General features: G+C 34.8%; 1 protein-coding gene across 4 annotated transcripts in view; it reads right to left on the bottom strand.

Annotated features, from left to right (window-relative positions):
- Nucleotides 1–16095, bottom strand: part of DYNC2H1 (dynein cytoplasmic 2 heavy chain 1) — a 376161-nt gene that overhangs the window by 76751 nt on the left and 283315 nt on the right. For all 4 annotated transcript variants that reach the window (XM_064375367.1, XM_064375368.1, XM_064375369.1 and 1 more), the window contains one exon: nucleotides 10810–11019. In XM_064375367.1, the coding sequence (XP_064231437.1) occupies nucleotides 10810–11019 (210 nt within the window). The remainder of the gene's footprint in view (nucleotides 1–10809; nucleotides 11020–16095) is intronic.

Below are 16095 nucleotides of genomic sequence, written 5' to 3'. Positions count from 1 at the left end.
AAATTTTAAAATAGTTTTTTCTAATTCTGTGAAGAATGTCAATGGTAGTTTAATGGGAATAGCATTGAATCTATAAATTACTTTGAGCAGTATGTCCATTTTTACAATACTGACTCTTCCTATCCATGAGTATGGAATATTTTTCCATTTGTTTGTGTTATCTCTGATTTTCTTGAGCAGCAGTTTGTAGTTCTCCTTGAAGAGATTCTTCATGTCCCCTTTCAGCTGCATTCCTAGCTATTTTAGTCTTTTTGTAATAATTGTGAATGGGAATTATTTCATGATTTGGCTCTCTGCTTGCCTATGGTTGGTTTATAGGAATGCTAGCAATTTTTTGCACATTGATTTTGTATACTGAGCTTTGCTGAAGTTACTTATTAGATTAAATAGCTTTTTGGTAAAGATTATGGAGTTTTCTAGATATAGGATCATGCCATCTGCAAACAAAAACAATTTGACTTCCTCTCTCCCTATTTGAGTATCATTTATCTCTTTCTCTTTCCTGATTGCCCTGGCCAGAACTTTCAATACTAAGTTGAATAGGAGTGGTGAGACAGAGCATCCTTGTCTTGTGCCTGTTTTCAAGGGGATTGCTTCCAGCTTTTGTCCATTCATTATTATATCAGCTATGGGTTTGTCATATATGGCTCTGTATTTTGAGGTATGTTCCTTCATTATCTAGTTTATTGAGAGTTTTTAACATGAAAGGATGTAATGTAAGTGTCTAGGAATTTATCAATTTCTTCTAGATATTCTGGTTTATGTGTATAGAGGTGTTTATAATATTCTCTGATAGTTGTGTTTTTCTGTGACATCAGTGATGATATCTCCCTTATCATTTCTGATTGTTTGTATTAGATTCTTCTCTCTTTTCTTCTTTATTAGTCTAGCTAGTGGTATACTTTATTAAATTTTTCAAGAAAATGGCTCCTGGATTCTTTGATTTTTTTAAAAAGGCTTTTCATGTCTCCATCTCCTTACGTTCAGCTATGATCTTGGTTATTTCTTGTCATCTGCAAGCTTTGGGGTTTGTTTGCTCTTGGTTCTCTAGTTTTTTTAGTTGCAATGTTAGGTTGTTAACTTGAGATCTTTCTAGCTTTTTGATGTAGGCATTTAGTACTATAAATTTCCTGCTTAACACTGCTTTAGCTGCATCCCAGAAATTCTGGTACATTGTCTCTTTATTCTATTAGTTTCAAAGAACTTCTTGATTTCTGCCTTATTTTTATTATTTACCCAGGAGTCATTCAGGAGCAGGATGTTCAAATTCCATATTGTTGTGGTGTTTTGAGTTAATTCCTTAATCCTGAGTTCTAATTTGACTGCATTGTGATCTGAGAGACTATTTGTTATGATTTCAGTTCTTTTACATTTGCTGAGGAGTGTTTTACTTTCAATTATGTAATCAATTTTATATTATATACCATGTGACAATGAGAAGAATGTATATTCTGTTGTTTTGTGGTGGAGAGTCTTATAGATTATCTATCACATCCACTGGATCCAGTGCTGAGTTCAGGTCCTGAATATCTTTGTTAATTTTCTACCTCAATGGTCTAATATTGTCAGTGGGATGTTAAAGTCTTCCACTACTATTGTGTGGGAGTCTAAGTCTCTTTGTAGGTCTCTAAGAACTTGCTTTATGAATCTAAGTGTTCCTGTATTGGATGCATGTCTATTTGAGATAGATAGCTCTTCATGTTAAATTGAGAGCCCTTTACCATTATGTAATATCCTTCTTTGTCTTTTTTGATCTTTGTTGGCTTGAAGTCTATTTTGTCAGAAACGAGGATTGCAACTCTGTTTTTTTTTCTGTTTTCCATTTGCTTGGTAAATTATCCTCCATGCTATTATTTTGAGCCTATGTCTCTGCATGTGAGATATGTCTCTTGAAGACAGCATACCAATGGGCCTTAGCTCTTCATACAGCTTGCCACTCTGTGTCTTTTAATTGGAGCATGTAGCCCACTTACATTTAAGATTAGTACTGTTATGTGTGACTTTGATCCTGTTATCATGATGTTAGCTGTTATTTTGCAGACTTAAGTGGTTGCTCCGTAGTGTCATTGGTCTGTGTACTTCAGTGTGCTTTTGTAGCGGCTGGTAACAGGTTTTCATTTCCATATTTAGTGCTTCCTTCAGGAGCTCTTGCAAAGGCAGGCCTGGTGGTGACCAATTCCCTCAGCCTTTACTTGTCTGAAAAGGATCTTATTTCTTCTTCGCTTATGAAGCTTAGTTGGCCAGATATGAAATTCTGGGTTGAATATTCTTCTCTTTAAGAATGTTGAATATTGACCCCCATCTCTTCTGGCTTGTAGGGTTTCTGCTGAGAGGTCCACTGTTAGTCTGATGGGTTTCCCTTTGTAGGTGACCTGTCATTTCTCTCTGGCTGACCTTAACATTTTTTCTTTCATTTCAACCTTGGTGAATCTGAGGGTTAGGTGTCTTGGGGTTGATCTTCTTGTGGAGCACCTTATTAGGGTTCTCTGCATTTCCTGAATTTGAATGTTGGCCTGTCTTGCTATGTTTCTTGGGGTTGATCTTCTTGTACAGTATCTTACTAAGGTTTTCTACATAGAATTTGAATGTTGGCTTGTCTTGCTAGGTTGGGGAAATTCTCCTGGATGATATCCTGAAGTATGTTTTCCAAATTGTTTCCATTGTCCCAGAATGGATCTCTTTCAGATATCCCAATCAGTCATATGTTAGGTCTCTTTACATAATCTCATATTTCTTGGAGGTTTTCTTCATTCCTTTTCATTCATTTTTCTCTATTCTTGTCTGCCTGTCTTGTTTCAGAAAGACAGTCTTCAGGCTCTGAGATTCTTTCCTCTACTTGTTCTATTCTGCTATTCGTCTCTCTGATTTCACTGTAAAGTTCTCGTGTTGTGCTTTTCATCTCCATCAGGTTGGTTATGTTCCTCTCTAAACTGGTTATTCTGGCTATTGGCTCCTGTATTGTTTTATCATGATTCTTAGCTTCTTTGCATCGGGTTACAACATGTTTCCTTTAGCTCAGCAAAGTTATTACACACCTTCTGAAGCCTACTTCTGTCAATTCTGCCATCTCAGCCTCAGCCCAGTTCTATGCCCTTGCTGTAGAGATGTCATGGTCATTTGGAGGAGAAGAGGCACTCTGGCTTTTCAGTTTTCAGTGTTTTTGCATTGATTCTTTCTCATATTTGTGGGCTTATGCACCTTTGATCTTTGAGGTTGCTGACCTTTGGGGTTTTTTGCAGGGTCTTTTTAATTTAAATATTGAAATATTGTTGTTTGTTTTTTTTCTTTTTTTAAAAAGGCCACTCTTTCATAGGGCTGAGGTTTGGTGGGGGTCCACTCTAGACCTTAGTTGCCTTGGTTTTTCCTGTATCTGGAGGTATCACCAGTGAAGCCTATGAAACAGTCAAGATGGCAGCCTGCTCCTTCCTCTGGAAGCTCTGTCCCACCAGGATAATGACTGGTTGCCAGCCTAAATGCACCTGTAGGGAGGTCTCAACCAGTCAGGAGGAATGGGATCATCAACCCCATTTAATCAGTCTGGCTGATTTTTGTAGAGCAAGTGCGCTGCATTGTTGGGGGAACCCTTCCAAGTCTGGACTGTTTGTATTCTCCAAAGCCAGCAGGCTGGAACAGCTGAGTCTACCAAATTGCAGAGATAGCCACCACCCCTTCCCCAAGAAACCTGTTCCTGTCTCAGGCAGGCTCCAGCCTGTTGCTGTTGGCTGGCCGGAATTCCAGGCCAGTGGGTCTTAACTTGTGAAGTGCCATGGAACTAGGACTTGCAGAATGATGCTGCTTGGCTCCCTGAATTCAGCCCCCTTCTTATGGATATGTACAATGGACTCTTGCCTTACTGGGTAGCCAAGGACTGAGCATTACTTAGCCAAAACTCCTGGACCTCTGTATGTGCCTAAGCAGCTACTCTGCTGAGACTCCACATAGCTCTGTGCATCAGACCCAAGATCCTGGTGGTGTGGGCTCACAAGGGGATATCCTCATCTACAGGTTGCAAATATCTGTGGGAGAAGTGTGGTTTCCTAGCTGGGGTTGCACAATCACTCATTGCTCCCCTTGGCTGGGGATGGGGTTTCCTTTGGCTCTGTGCCACTCCCAGGTGGGCCATCACCCCACCCTGCTTTTCTTTATTCTCCATGGGTCGAGTTGTTGGCCTAATCAGTCCCAGTGTGAGAACATGGATATTTCAGTTGAAGGTGCTGAATTCACTGGCCCCTTTCATTCCTCTCCGTAGTGCCACAGACCACAGTTGTTTCTAATTGGTCATCTTAGAACCAAAATCTTAACACTAGGTCTCTTGATCCCCCCATAAGCAGAGTACATCTTTCAATATGTCTTTCCATTTAGGTCTCCTTTAATTTCACTAGTCAACATTTTATAGTTTTCAGCATGTAGAAAGGTAATGCACATGCTATTTTTAAATTTCAATTTTCAATAGTTTTCATATATAGAACCACAATTAATTTTTTATGTATTTGCCTTGTATCCCACAATCTTGCTAAAAAAAACTCTTACTAGCTCTAATTTTTTTTTTTGTAGACTCCTTAAGATTTTGTAAATAGATGACAGTATCCTCTACAAATAAAGACAGGCTTCTTTTTTTCCCACTTTGCATGACTTTTATCGGTTTTTCTTAATATTTTTACTACTCATTAAAAGTAAAATTGAATAGAAGAATCTTTGGTGCAACATTGAATAGAAGTAGAGTTTAATGCCTGATTCCTGATCATAGAAGGAAATCATATAGTCTTTTACTGTCATATTAGCAGTAGCTTTTTCATAGATGCCCTTTTATCTGATTGTAGAGGTTCACTTCTAATCTTAGATTGCTAAAGGATTTTTATCATGACTAGATGTTAAAATTCTCTAATATTTTTTGATGTGTATTGAGATGTTACAATTTTCCTTTATGAGTCTATTAATATGGTAAATAACATTGATAAATTTTTAAAATGTTAACCTTAATTTGTATTTTGAGGATGATGCATTATCCATTTTACATTTTCTTGGAATCAATTTGCTAATATCTCATAAGAAGTTTAGTGTTTGGGATTATGCTCAAGAAGCAAATTGGAGAAGGGTTTTCACCTATAATAATGTCTTTATTAGGTTTTTAAAAATCACTTTACTAAGGTATGATTGACATACAAAAAACTGTACATATTTAATGTTTACAGTCTGATGAGTTTGGAGACAAGTATGCACCTGGAAGACCATCACCACAGTCAAGGCTAAACAGTTATCCATCATCTCCAAAAGTTTCCTTCCTCTTTTACTTAATTTTAAATATACATTTATTTTTAAGTTCTGGGAAACGTGTAGAATGTGCAGATTTGTTACACAGGTATACATGTGCCATGGTATTTTCTGCACATATTAAACCATTATCTAGGTTTTAAGTCTTGCATGCATTAAGCATTTGTCCTAATGTTCTCCCTCCTCTGTCCCCTTACCCACCCATCAGGCCCTAGCATGTGATGTTCCTCTCCCTCTGTCCATGTGTTCTCATTATTCAACTCCCACTTATGAGTGAGAACATACAGTGTTTAGTTTTCTGTTCTTCTGTTAGTTTGCTAAGAATGATAGCTTTCAGCTTCATCCATGTCCCTGCAAAGGACATAAACTCATTCTTTTTTATGGTTGTATAGTATTCCATGGTGTATATGTGCCACATTTTGTTATCCAGTCTTTGTTGATGGGCATTCCGGTTGGTTCTAAGACTTTGCTATTGTAAACAGTGCTGCAATAAACATATGTGTGCATGTGTCTTTATGATAGAATGATTTATTATCCTTTGGGTATACATCCACTAACAGGATTGCTGGGTCAAATGGTATTTCTGGTTCTAGATCCCTGAGGAATCACCACACTGTCTTTCACAATGGTTGAACTAATTTACACTCCCATCAACAGTGTAAAAGCGTTCCTATTTCTCTACATCCTCTACAGTATCTGTTGTTTCCTGACTTTTTAATAATTACCATTCTAACTGGCGTGAGATGGTATCTCATTATGGTTTTGATTTGCATTTCTCTAATGGCCAGTGATGATGAGCTTTTTTTCTTATGTTTCTTGGCCACAAAATGTCTTCTTTTGAGAAGTGTCTGTTCATATCCTTTGCCCACTTTTGATGGGGTTGTTTTTTTCTTGTAAATTTGTTTAAGTTCCTTGTAGATTCTGGATATTAGACTTTTGTCAGCTTGGCAAATTGCAAAAATTTTCTCCCATTTTATGTTCACTCTGATGACAGTTTCTTTTGCTGTGCAGCAGCTCTTTAATTAGATCCCATTTGTCAATTTTGGCTTTTGTTGCAATTGCTTTTGGTGTTTTAGTCTGAAGTCTTTGCCCATGCCTACGTCCTGAATGGTACTGCCTAGGCTTTCTTCTAGGGTTTTTATGGTTTTGGTTTTTACATTGAAGTCTTTAATACAAAAGAGAGAGCAGGAAATAAAAAGAAATTAAAAGTATCAGGAATTAGAGAGGAGACATCACTACAGTTCTCACAGACATTAAAAGGATATTAAGGGAATGTTATTAGTAATTTTATGCCTGTAAATTCAATAACTTAGATGAAATGTACAAATTCCTTGAAAGAAATTCACCACCAAAGCTTATTCAAGAAATGCTGAAACTAAACAATCTATTTCAATTAAAGAAGTTGAATTTTTAAAAGTCTTCTCACAATGAGAGCTTCTAGAAGTCTCTGGTGAAATCTAACAAATTTTTTTTTAATGCAAAAATCCTCAATAAAATTCTGGCAAACCAAATCCAGCAGTACATCAAAAAACTTATCCACCATGATCAAGTCGGCTTCATCCCTGGGATGCAAGGCTGTTTCAACATGTGCAAAACAATAAGCGTAATCCATCACATAAACAGAATCAATGACAAAAACCACATAGATGCAGAAAAGGCCTTCGATAAAATTCAACACCCTTTCATGCTAAAAACTCTCAATTAACTAGATATTGATGGAATGTATCTAAAAATAATAAGAGCTATTTATAGCAAACCCATAACCAGTATCATACTGAATGGGTAAAAGCTGGAAGCATTCCCTTTGACAACTGGCACACGACAAGGATGCCCTCTCTCACCACTCAACATAGTATTGGAAGTTCTGGCCAGGGCAAAGAGGCAAAAGAAAAAGTAATGAGTATTCAAACAGGAAGAGAGGAAGTCAAATTGTCTCTGTTTGCAAATGACATGATTGTATATTTAGAAAACCCCATCGTCTCAGCCCAAAAACTCCTTAATAAGCAACTTCAGCAAAGCCTAAGGATACAAAATTATTGTGCAAAAATCACAAGCATTCCTATACACCAATAATAGACAAGCAGAGAGCCAAATCATGAGTGAACTCCCATTCACAATTGCTACAAAGAAACTAAAATACCTAAGAATACAACTTACAAGAGATGAGAAGGACCTCTGCAAGGAGAACTACAAACCACTGCTCAAGGAAATAAGAAAGGACAGGAACAAATGAAAAAAAAATCCAGGCTCATGGATAGGAAGAATCAGTATCATGAAAATGGCCATATTGCCCAAAGTAATTTATAGATCCAATGCTATTCTCATCAAGCTACTATTGACTTTCTTTGCAGAATTAGAAAAAAGGATTTTACATTTCATATGGAACCAAAAAACAGCCCGTATAAGATGGAAACATAATTAAACCTATTAATCTCAACTAAAATGGTACATTCGCTTAGTGTTTATTCAGCAAGATAAAGCAATTTGGCATTTGTACCTTTCCAATTTTTGCCATATATTTTAAATTATGTTTTAAAGCCTATGTTCTAACACGTAGAAGATAACTATTTTACAATACTGTTTTCTTAATCAAACTATAATATTGTATCCTTTTACAAAAAAATAAGTTTTAGCAGAGCATCAGAAGTTATCAAAGAAATAAAAGAATCATTATTATCTCTGGGAAATTTCCTATTCCAATCATGTTACATGCAGTAAAGAAAATGTCAAGTACTGAACTCTTTCCTAAAGCACATTAAATCATATGTCATCACACATAACTAGCCACATTCAAATGTAATTTAAAAAATTAACTTTTTATTTTGAAATAAATGGGGTAGTACTGAATTCTCAATTTTTGTTAAAACTCATTAGAAAGTAAATATCAGAAAGTGTTTTACTGATCTGGTTTTAGTGATAAGTCAGACTAGTCTCATTTGAATTTCATCAAATATCTGAAACTACTTCTAAGAATACCTTCTGTGACAGAATTTAAACATGCTTTTTAAAACATATTTTTCATCATTTGAAAGAATTCCAACAAATTCATTTTCATGCAAATAATGCAAATATTTCAAAAGTAGTGACATTCTCTGAGGTAAGTATAATATAGAATACTTAATAAATTACATACTGAAATTATCTACATCCTACATAAATACACTTTAATTAAGAAATAAGCCATCCAGTTTTGTTGCTGTGTGAAATAATGAAATACTTAACAGATCTTGGTTCAGAGAAAATTTTAAAAAATGAAAATTAAGAATTTATGACCCCTTTCTAAAATATTTTGGTCTTTAATAAAAAAAATTGTTTCATATAATTAAGCCCCTTTGTTCTTTTTAATCTTTCAACATAATCTAATATAAGCCACATTATATTACAATCATAGAAAATAATTTAAAGTTAAAATATCCTTTTTTTTTTCAAGTGTTTATGCCACGGGTCACTGAGATAATTAACCACAGAAACAAAATAAGAAACCAAATTTGCCAATTACCTTCTTATGTTTTTTATTAATATAGAACCATTTTGAAATATCTTATTCCAAATCTAACTTATCTATCTCTTCCTAAGATGAGAATTACAGTAACCTACATGACATTCCTATTTCTATAAACTCATTTTGCAAAATGATACCAGACAAATGCTTGAAGAGCTGCTCTTTTCATAATTAAATTCTCCTAAAATAACAAAAACAACATTTGTAGGGCACTTACTATGTGCCAAACACTTTACTCATGTTTTAATCTCATAACAGTCCCATAAGGTATGTACCATTATTGCCCCCGTTTTACAAATGAGAAAAGTGAAGTTTAGAGATGCTTAATTAACCTACCTTGGATTACACAGTTGCTATGTGGTAGAATAGAACTCAAACAGGCAGACATATTCCAGAGGCCTCATTCTTAGCCATTTTGCTATATTGTTTCTACATGTAAGTATCATTATTGCCTAAAGCATTTAATCCAAGTTCCTTTCTTTGGCTTTAAAGACCTCAAAATCTGATCCAGTCCTAATTTTACTACACTTCATTATGTACCAGTCCTACTAGACTTACTGTCCTCTTATACATGTCATCTTATATTATTATTACTCTTCTAATTCAACAGCAATTCATCTTAATGATACATTTTGCTCTGTACAGCATATAGTTGGATAAAGAAATATGCTCTCAAGAGCATTTATCTTTTGATCTATAAATTTGAAGCATTTACATTTATTGTGACAACCAGACACACCTATATTCAAATCCTGATTCTGTAACTTTTTGCCATGTGACTCTGATTATGTAACACCCCTCTGCTTCAAATTCATCACAGTAAAATGGAGATAATAGCATGTTACTCATAATGCTGTTGTGGTGATTAACTGAGTTAATTAAGTAAAGTTCTTAGAAAGTTTAGAATCCTTTCCAACTGGTTCCTTCACTGTGCTAAGAATCTTTCATGACTGATAATTTATCTACTCCAAATTAAAAACAAATGAGTTACAATCTGTAGTGCAAATCAAAACTCCAGTATTTTGATAACCATGGTTAATTATCAGAGACAGCAATCTATGTGCAAAGAAAAAACAATACAAAATAGATTCTTTTTCAAGGTAAAAGAAAAGACAAGGATGCTAGAGTAGATCTTTCTGTGTATGTGGAAAAGCACTATTTTAATGTTAGTATATATGAACATAAGTTCTAGGAAGGCTATCATTTTATATTCAAATAGCGAGGACTTTTAGGTTGACTATCAGAGGTTTTCTTATATTGAGTATAAACAGCAGAAGGGGAAAAAAACTCTTTAATTTCTATAGCATTCCAGTGAAATGTTTTCCAGACACTAAGTTAAGCAAAGTTTATATTCTCCAAATAGCTAAAATAAATCTATGCAGAACATTCCATATTTTTGTTTCTATCAAATAGATCTAAAATACATGAATTTTGCTATCATTTAAAATGGTCCAATTTTTCAGCACAAGAAGTGTTGATTTCCCCTTTTTCTAAAAGTATCTAGGGTAACTACCCTTTCCTAACTGTCAGTATATAGGTTACAGGCAAAGACGAATCCATCCCCAGCTCCAGGAAGAGGCATTTGGCCGAAGCTCTGGTCAATGAGAGCTTTGCACACACTGCTCACTGAACTAGTATGGGAATAGGCATAACACATGAGCCAACTGGTTTTAATCAAAGCAAATACTAAGATTTTTGTGTGCATTACTAGGAAACAGGTATTCTTTCTGTTGGACTTGCAGCTGGTGTACAGGGGACCTGCCCCAAAGTAAAATAGACATAGATTTCCTTACATATGCAACACTAGAGAGCTAACATACACTGAGATCCTAATGACAATTTAAGCTCCTACATCAAGCTGGCATAATGCTAGCTACCACTGGAGTCTTCAGTTACATCAGCCAATTAATTTTTATATGGCTTAAGCCAGTATGACTTGGGTCTTCCGCTACTATTAACTATACGATTCTTGACAAATACATGTGTGATGAAGAAGTCACTTATAACAATGAAATTAAAATACAGTTTGTACTCACCTTTTGGTTTAATAAAGCACTTGCCAATTTTTGTACTTCTGAACTCAATAAAGTAGTTCCTCTGATGACTTTGCTGAGAGCAGCAAGAGACTGGTGAACACTTTGTACTAAATGAATAGCATTAAATTGTTCAAGAATGATGAATGACAATATTGGAGATCCTTGTCGATCATTAGGAGGACGCACTTTCTGATGTATCAGGTTTGAATTCTAAAAGAAAAATGTCATAATATTTACTGAATAGTAACACAGATCACTGATATATAAAACTCATTGAAACTTATTTAAACCTTTTCTTCTATTCTGTTTTAAAAACTGTTTTGAAATGCATTTATGAACAGTCAAATGTATTAAGTCAGCAAATACACAGGAAGGGAATTCTGGGGTTCACCAACATTTAAAGTGGTATTTAGGGCAGGCATGGTGGCTTACATTTGTAATCCCAGCACTTTGAGAGGCCAATGCAGGCAGAGCATTTGAGGTAAGGAGTTCGAGGACCAGCCTAGTCAACATGGTGAAACCCTACTTCTACTACAAATACAAAAAAAGAAAAAAAAAATTAGCCGGGTGTGGTGGTGTGCACCTGTAATCACAGCTACTCAAGAGGCTGAGGTAGGAGAATTGCTTGAACCCTGGAGAAGAAGGTTGCAGTGAGCTGAGATTGTGCCACTGCACTCTAGCCTGGGTGACAGAGTAAGACTCCCTCTCCAAAAAAAAAAAAAAAAAATTGTGTGAGAAATGGAAATTGCTGGAACCCCAGAGATGGAAGTTGCAGTGAGCTGAGATCGTGCCACTGCACTCCAGTCTGGGCAACAAAGTGAGACTCCATCTCAAAAAAAAAGAAAAAGATGTGAGAAATGGGAATTAAAAAATAGTGAAAGGGAAATCACATTAAGTAATAGTCAGTATGGTAAGAAAAGAATGGCATCCTATAAGTCAATGCAAAGAGATAAGAATAGCTGCAAAACTATTCAACCACTACAAAGAGAGCAGAAGAGATCATGGTTTTAAAACAGAATGTGAATGGGAATTTATTTCAATTTGAAAATTATAATACAAAACCACAATAAAACCACACACGAAATCTTGTGCTCAAGATCAGTGAACATTGTATCTCTACTTTAACAGGGGCTGTGATATATGACAGTTCTGGAGTTTCTTAAGAAAAACTGAAGGGATCCCATTTGTTTCAAAACAGCTTATGTCATTAAGAAAAAAAAAAAATCACTTTCAGTAATATTCTAAAAGTGTCAAAGAACTGCCAAGAGATAATTCTGGAAAGTGCTGTTCTCTTACCTACTACTCATTATCTTAATTTTTCTCTATGTATTCTGCTTGTAGTCCTCATTAAGGATCCCTTCTCATTTTACTAGTTGCCACATAGACAAGTCTATGGTGGTATTGTTGCTTTTCATCTATTTAGCATAATAAGTAATTTAATAATATGATGATCTACCATGCTTATTGCCATTAAATAAATCAACATTAAGTAAATTGTATTAGCATAAAGTTATTCCTAAAAACAGATTCAGGCTATGAGCTTAAATGTTGAAATTTTTATTCCTATCACTGCTATATTTACAATATTAATACTATGAAATCATTTTGGAGATACGTACATACTGAATCCAGGAGGAGGAAAAGTCTAATATTATAAAAAGTTAATTAGAATCAACTATTTAAATCAGAGCATGCAATAAATAATGTTTAACATGTCTCCATCCTAAATCAACTAAGTAATAAAATTCAAATAAAATTGGAGTTACAGACTTTCTGTAATCCTTTAAATTAAAACAGGCTTCCTGGGAGGAAATAATGTGTGTTATTTAAATATTTATCAATCATATACTAAAAAGATTAACAAGCACTAATTTAGTTTGTTTCAAAGTATATTTTGTGGATTTTAATACATTTTATTAGATTGATAGCACTGTTTGCACTGTCACTTTACAGAACAAAAACATCCAAACTTAGATCACTGAAGCAAGATTTCATTTATCTATAATCCAAGAAAATAGGTAGCTAAATGGGCTAAATGTTTTGTTTTTTATTAACTTTTTTTGAGAGGGTCTTACTCTGTCACCTAGGCTGGAGTGCAGTGACACAATCATGGCTCACTGTAGCCTGGACCCTACCAAGTGATCCTCCTGAGTAGCTAGGACTATAGGCACCTACTATCACACTAAGTTAATTTTTGTACTTTTGTAGAGACAAGGTTTTTGCCATGTTGCCCAGGATGGTCTCAAACTCCAGGACTCAACTGATCTACCTGCCTTGGCCTCCTAAAATGCTAGGATTACAGAAAAGAGCCACTGCATCCAACCTAAACTTTATAAAATAGAGGTTGATTCAGCAACCCCTATATTATCCAAGCTTAAGATAACATATATATTCAGGTGTGCCTAACCACTAAGTCCATGACTCTTTCTAATAAACCACGGGGGATCAAAGTCAACAGAATTTGGAGAGGTGCCATCATAGGCTGCAGCAGCTAAAACCACCTTATGCTGCAGTGCCACCCTCTGAGAACAACATAGCAGGGCACAGTATTATCAAAGCCTAAATTATTGGGAGAATTGTCCATAAAGTAAGCAAGACAATAGAAAAATGTTTCAAAGACAATAAAGAGATTAATGTATTTTTTAAAAGGTTGCATTAGGAGAGTAACTACTAATAATACTTAAAATTCAACTAGAGTTCAAGTAAGCACTATGGTCTAGAGATGTGCAGTAAGTGTAAAATACACACCGAATTTCAAAGACAAAACAAAAAGATGTAAGATATGACATTAATAATTTTTATATTGATTACATGTTAAAACATGAATGTTGTGACTATACTGGTTAAATAAAATATATATATTAAAATTAATTTCACCTTTTTTGTACATAGTTAAGTGTGGCCGCTAGAAAATTCAAAATCCCATATATAACTCTCTTTTGTGCTTCCCATTATACTTCTATTGGACATTAAATAAAATCCTCTAAGTTCAGCAATAACAACAGAAGAAAAAATAGCATATAGTAGGGTTTCAAACCATGAAGAAAGAAATGAAGGAGAATGGTAAGGTAAACTGCAGTATATAAACTATAATAAATTCATGAGTGGGAAAAATAAAGCAGAAAACAGCAAGATATATTGTAATATATAACACAAATCATTTCCACAAGGCTTCACAAAATTTTAATAACTCAATTCTAAAAATAAATACAGCTGCTTTATACATTCTCAAAAGATAGAGCATATTTATGCAGTAGCAACATGTTAAATTGTATGTTATATAGTCTTGAAGATAAACTTATTATTTATAATTCAAATATAGCTAATAATCACAAAATGAGTATGTTACACAAACTATGCAGCATGCTTTTTGATTAAACTATCGAGTGACAGCCATATGTTTTGTCAATTGATTACTCGTTTTTTTAATGAGTCAATACAATTGATTGAATTATATATTTTTGAAGAATTGCTTTTGACATTTTAATATTCATCTTTTCCTTTAAAAGCTCAGAGTATACGGACAAAATCATTATCTGATTATAGAGCTGTTGGGAGGGAATAGTTTTCTTTTCTTAATTCCTTTCTGTCTGCCTTTCTTTTTTTCATTCTGTCTGTTTCTCTATTTTTATAGATTTAGGGGATACAAGTTCAGGTTTCTTACATATATACAATGCACAGTGGTGAAGTCCACACTTTAAAAGTACTCATCACCTGAATAGTGAACATTGTACTTCATAGGTGTTTTTTCAACCCTTATCCACCTCACCTTTTACAGTGCCCCATGTCTACCATTCCACTTCATATGTCCATGTGTACCCACTGTTTAGCTCCAATTTATAAGTGAGAACATGTGGTATTTGACTTTGTTTCTGAGTTATTTCACTGAGGATCATAGCCTTCAGCTTCATCCATATTGCTACAGAAGACATAATTTCATTCTTTTTTTATGGCTGAGTGGTACTCCATGGGGTGTGTGTGTGTGTGTGTGTGTGTGTGTGTGTGTATACAAGTTACCAATATTTTAAAATTTAACTATTAAGCAAGGAAAATCCTTTGGGCAAGAAAAATTTTGTCTAATTTGGTACAATTTAGGTGTGAAGTCAGGTTGTTTGTGTTTTAACTGAAATAAGTTCCTAGGTGGGATGCTATTTTAGACCTAAGTAAAGGGATGACACATGAAAGTAGTATTCTTTTTGTTTGTTGATAATTGAGGTTTTAGGAATTGATTCTCTCTCAGAATTTTTGTCACCAGTGGATACTCAAGCAAGACCAGAATTTAGCATGTTTTTCTGTAAATGTCCAGATAGTAAATATGTCAGGCTTTGTGGGCCATAAGGTCTCTGTTGCAACTACTCAATTATGCTGTCGTAGGATGGAAATAGTCACAGACAATATAAACAAATAGGCATGACTGGGTTTTAATAGAACTGTATTTACAAACACTAGCAGCAGGCTGGATTTGGCCTATTCCTGAGCTGTAGTTTGCCAACTTTTCAACTAGATTATCATTTGCGTAAGGTGTTATAGGGATTGATACAGAGTCTAGATAACATCAGAGTCCTTCTCACGATATGTGACTCAATAAGATGTAAAATGTAGTCTCTGTTGTGTATATTTATCCATAGCTTATAAAATAGTAATCAACAAAGGGACAAAGGTTTTTTTTTCCAGACCATATGATCACATCTTGGTTCAGTATATATTTTCTATGATAAAGAAGATAAAGATAACAAAAGACTCTATGAACAGTCACTTTAAAAAGCAAAAAAGGAAATTAGAAGTAAAAACAAAATTGGAATGGCTCTGAAAGGGTTGTAGAAAAGGGAGAAATACCTTCACTTTCATGTGATGGAAATTCTACCTTTGCCCTCAAGTAACCCTTCATTCCTCTTTAGATAATTATTTCCTAACATTTTCTGGGCAGAAGTCTTTCCCAAGTCTTAGTCCATATGGTTCTGGAAGAGTTGATTCAACTCAGTTCAACAAACTAATTTGTAACTTGAATGGGGGCTTAACTAATTAGAGTGTTCCACTCTCCTGACTACACTGACTGGTTCAGGGATAGTAGCATGACCAAACTGAGACAATGAAATGTATGAATTCTGCTGGGTATTCTGAAAAATAGGTAACTGTTTGTTTCTATTAGACTTGAACCTGAGGGACCATAAGTTAGGAAATAGCTGCAATAATTCTGTGATAATAAAGACAGGCTGTATGAAAAATGGTGCCAATACAGAGGAGAACAAAGTCTGTGTGTGTGTGTGTGTGTGTGTACACATATAT

Source organism: Aotus nancymaae, unplaced genomic scaffold, assembly GCF_030222135.1.
Source record: "Aotus nancymaae isolate 86718 unplaced genomic scaffold, 86718_ANA_hifiasm-v0.15.2.pri h1tg000012l, whole genome shotgun sequence".
In the NCBI taxonomy this organism is placed as follows: domain Eukaryota; kingdom Metazoa; phylum Chordata; class Mammalia; order Primates; family Aotidae; genus Aotus; species Aotus nancymaae.
Note: the sequence above shows the minus strand (reverse complement) of the source record. Positions and strands in the feature narration are given on the sequence as shown.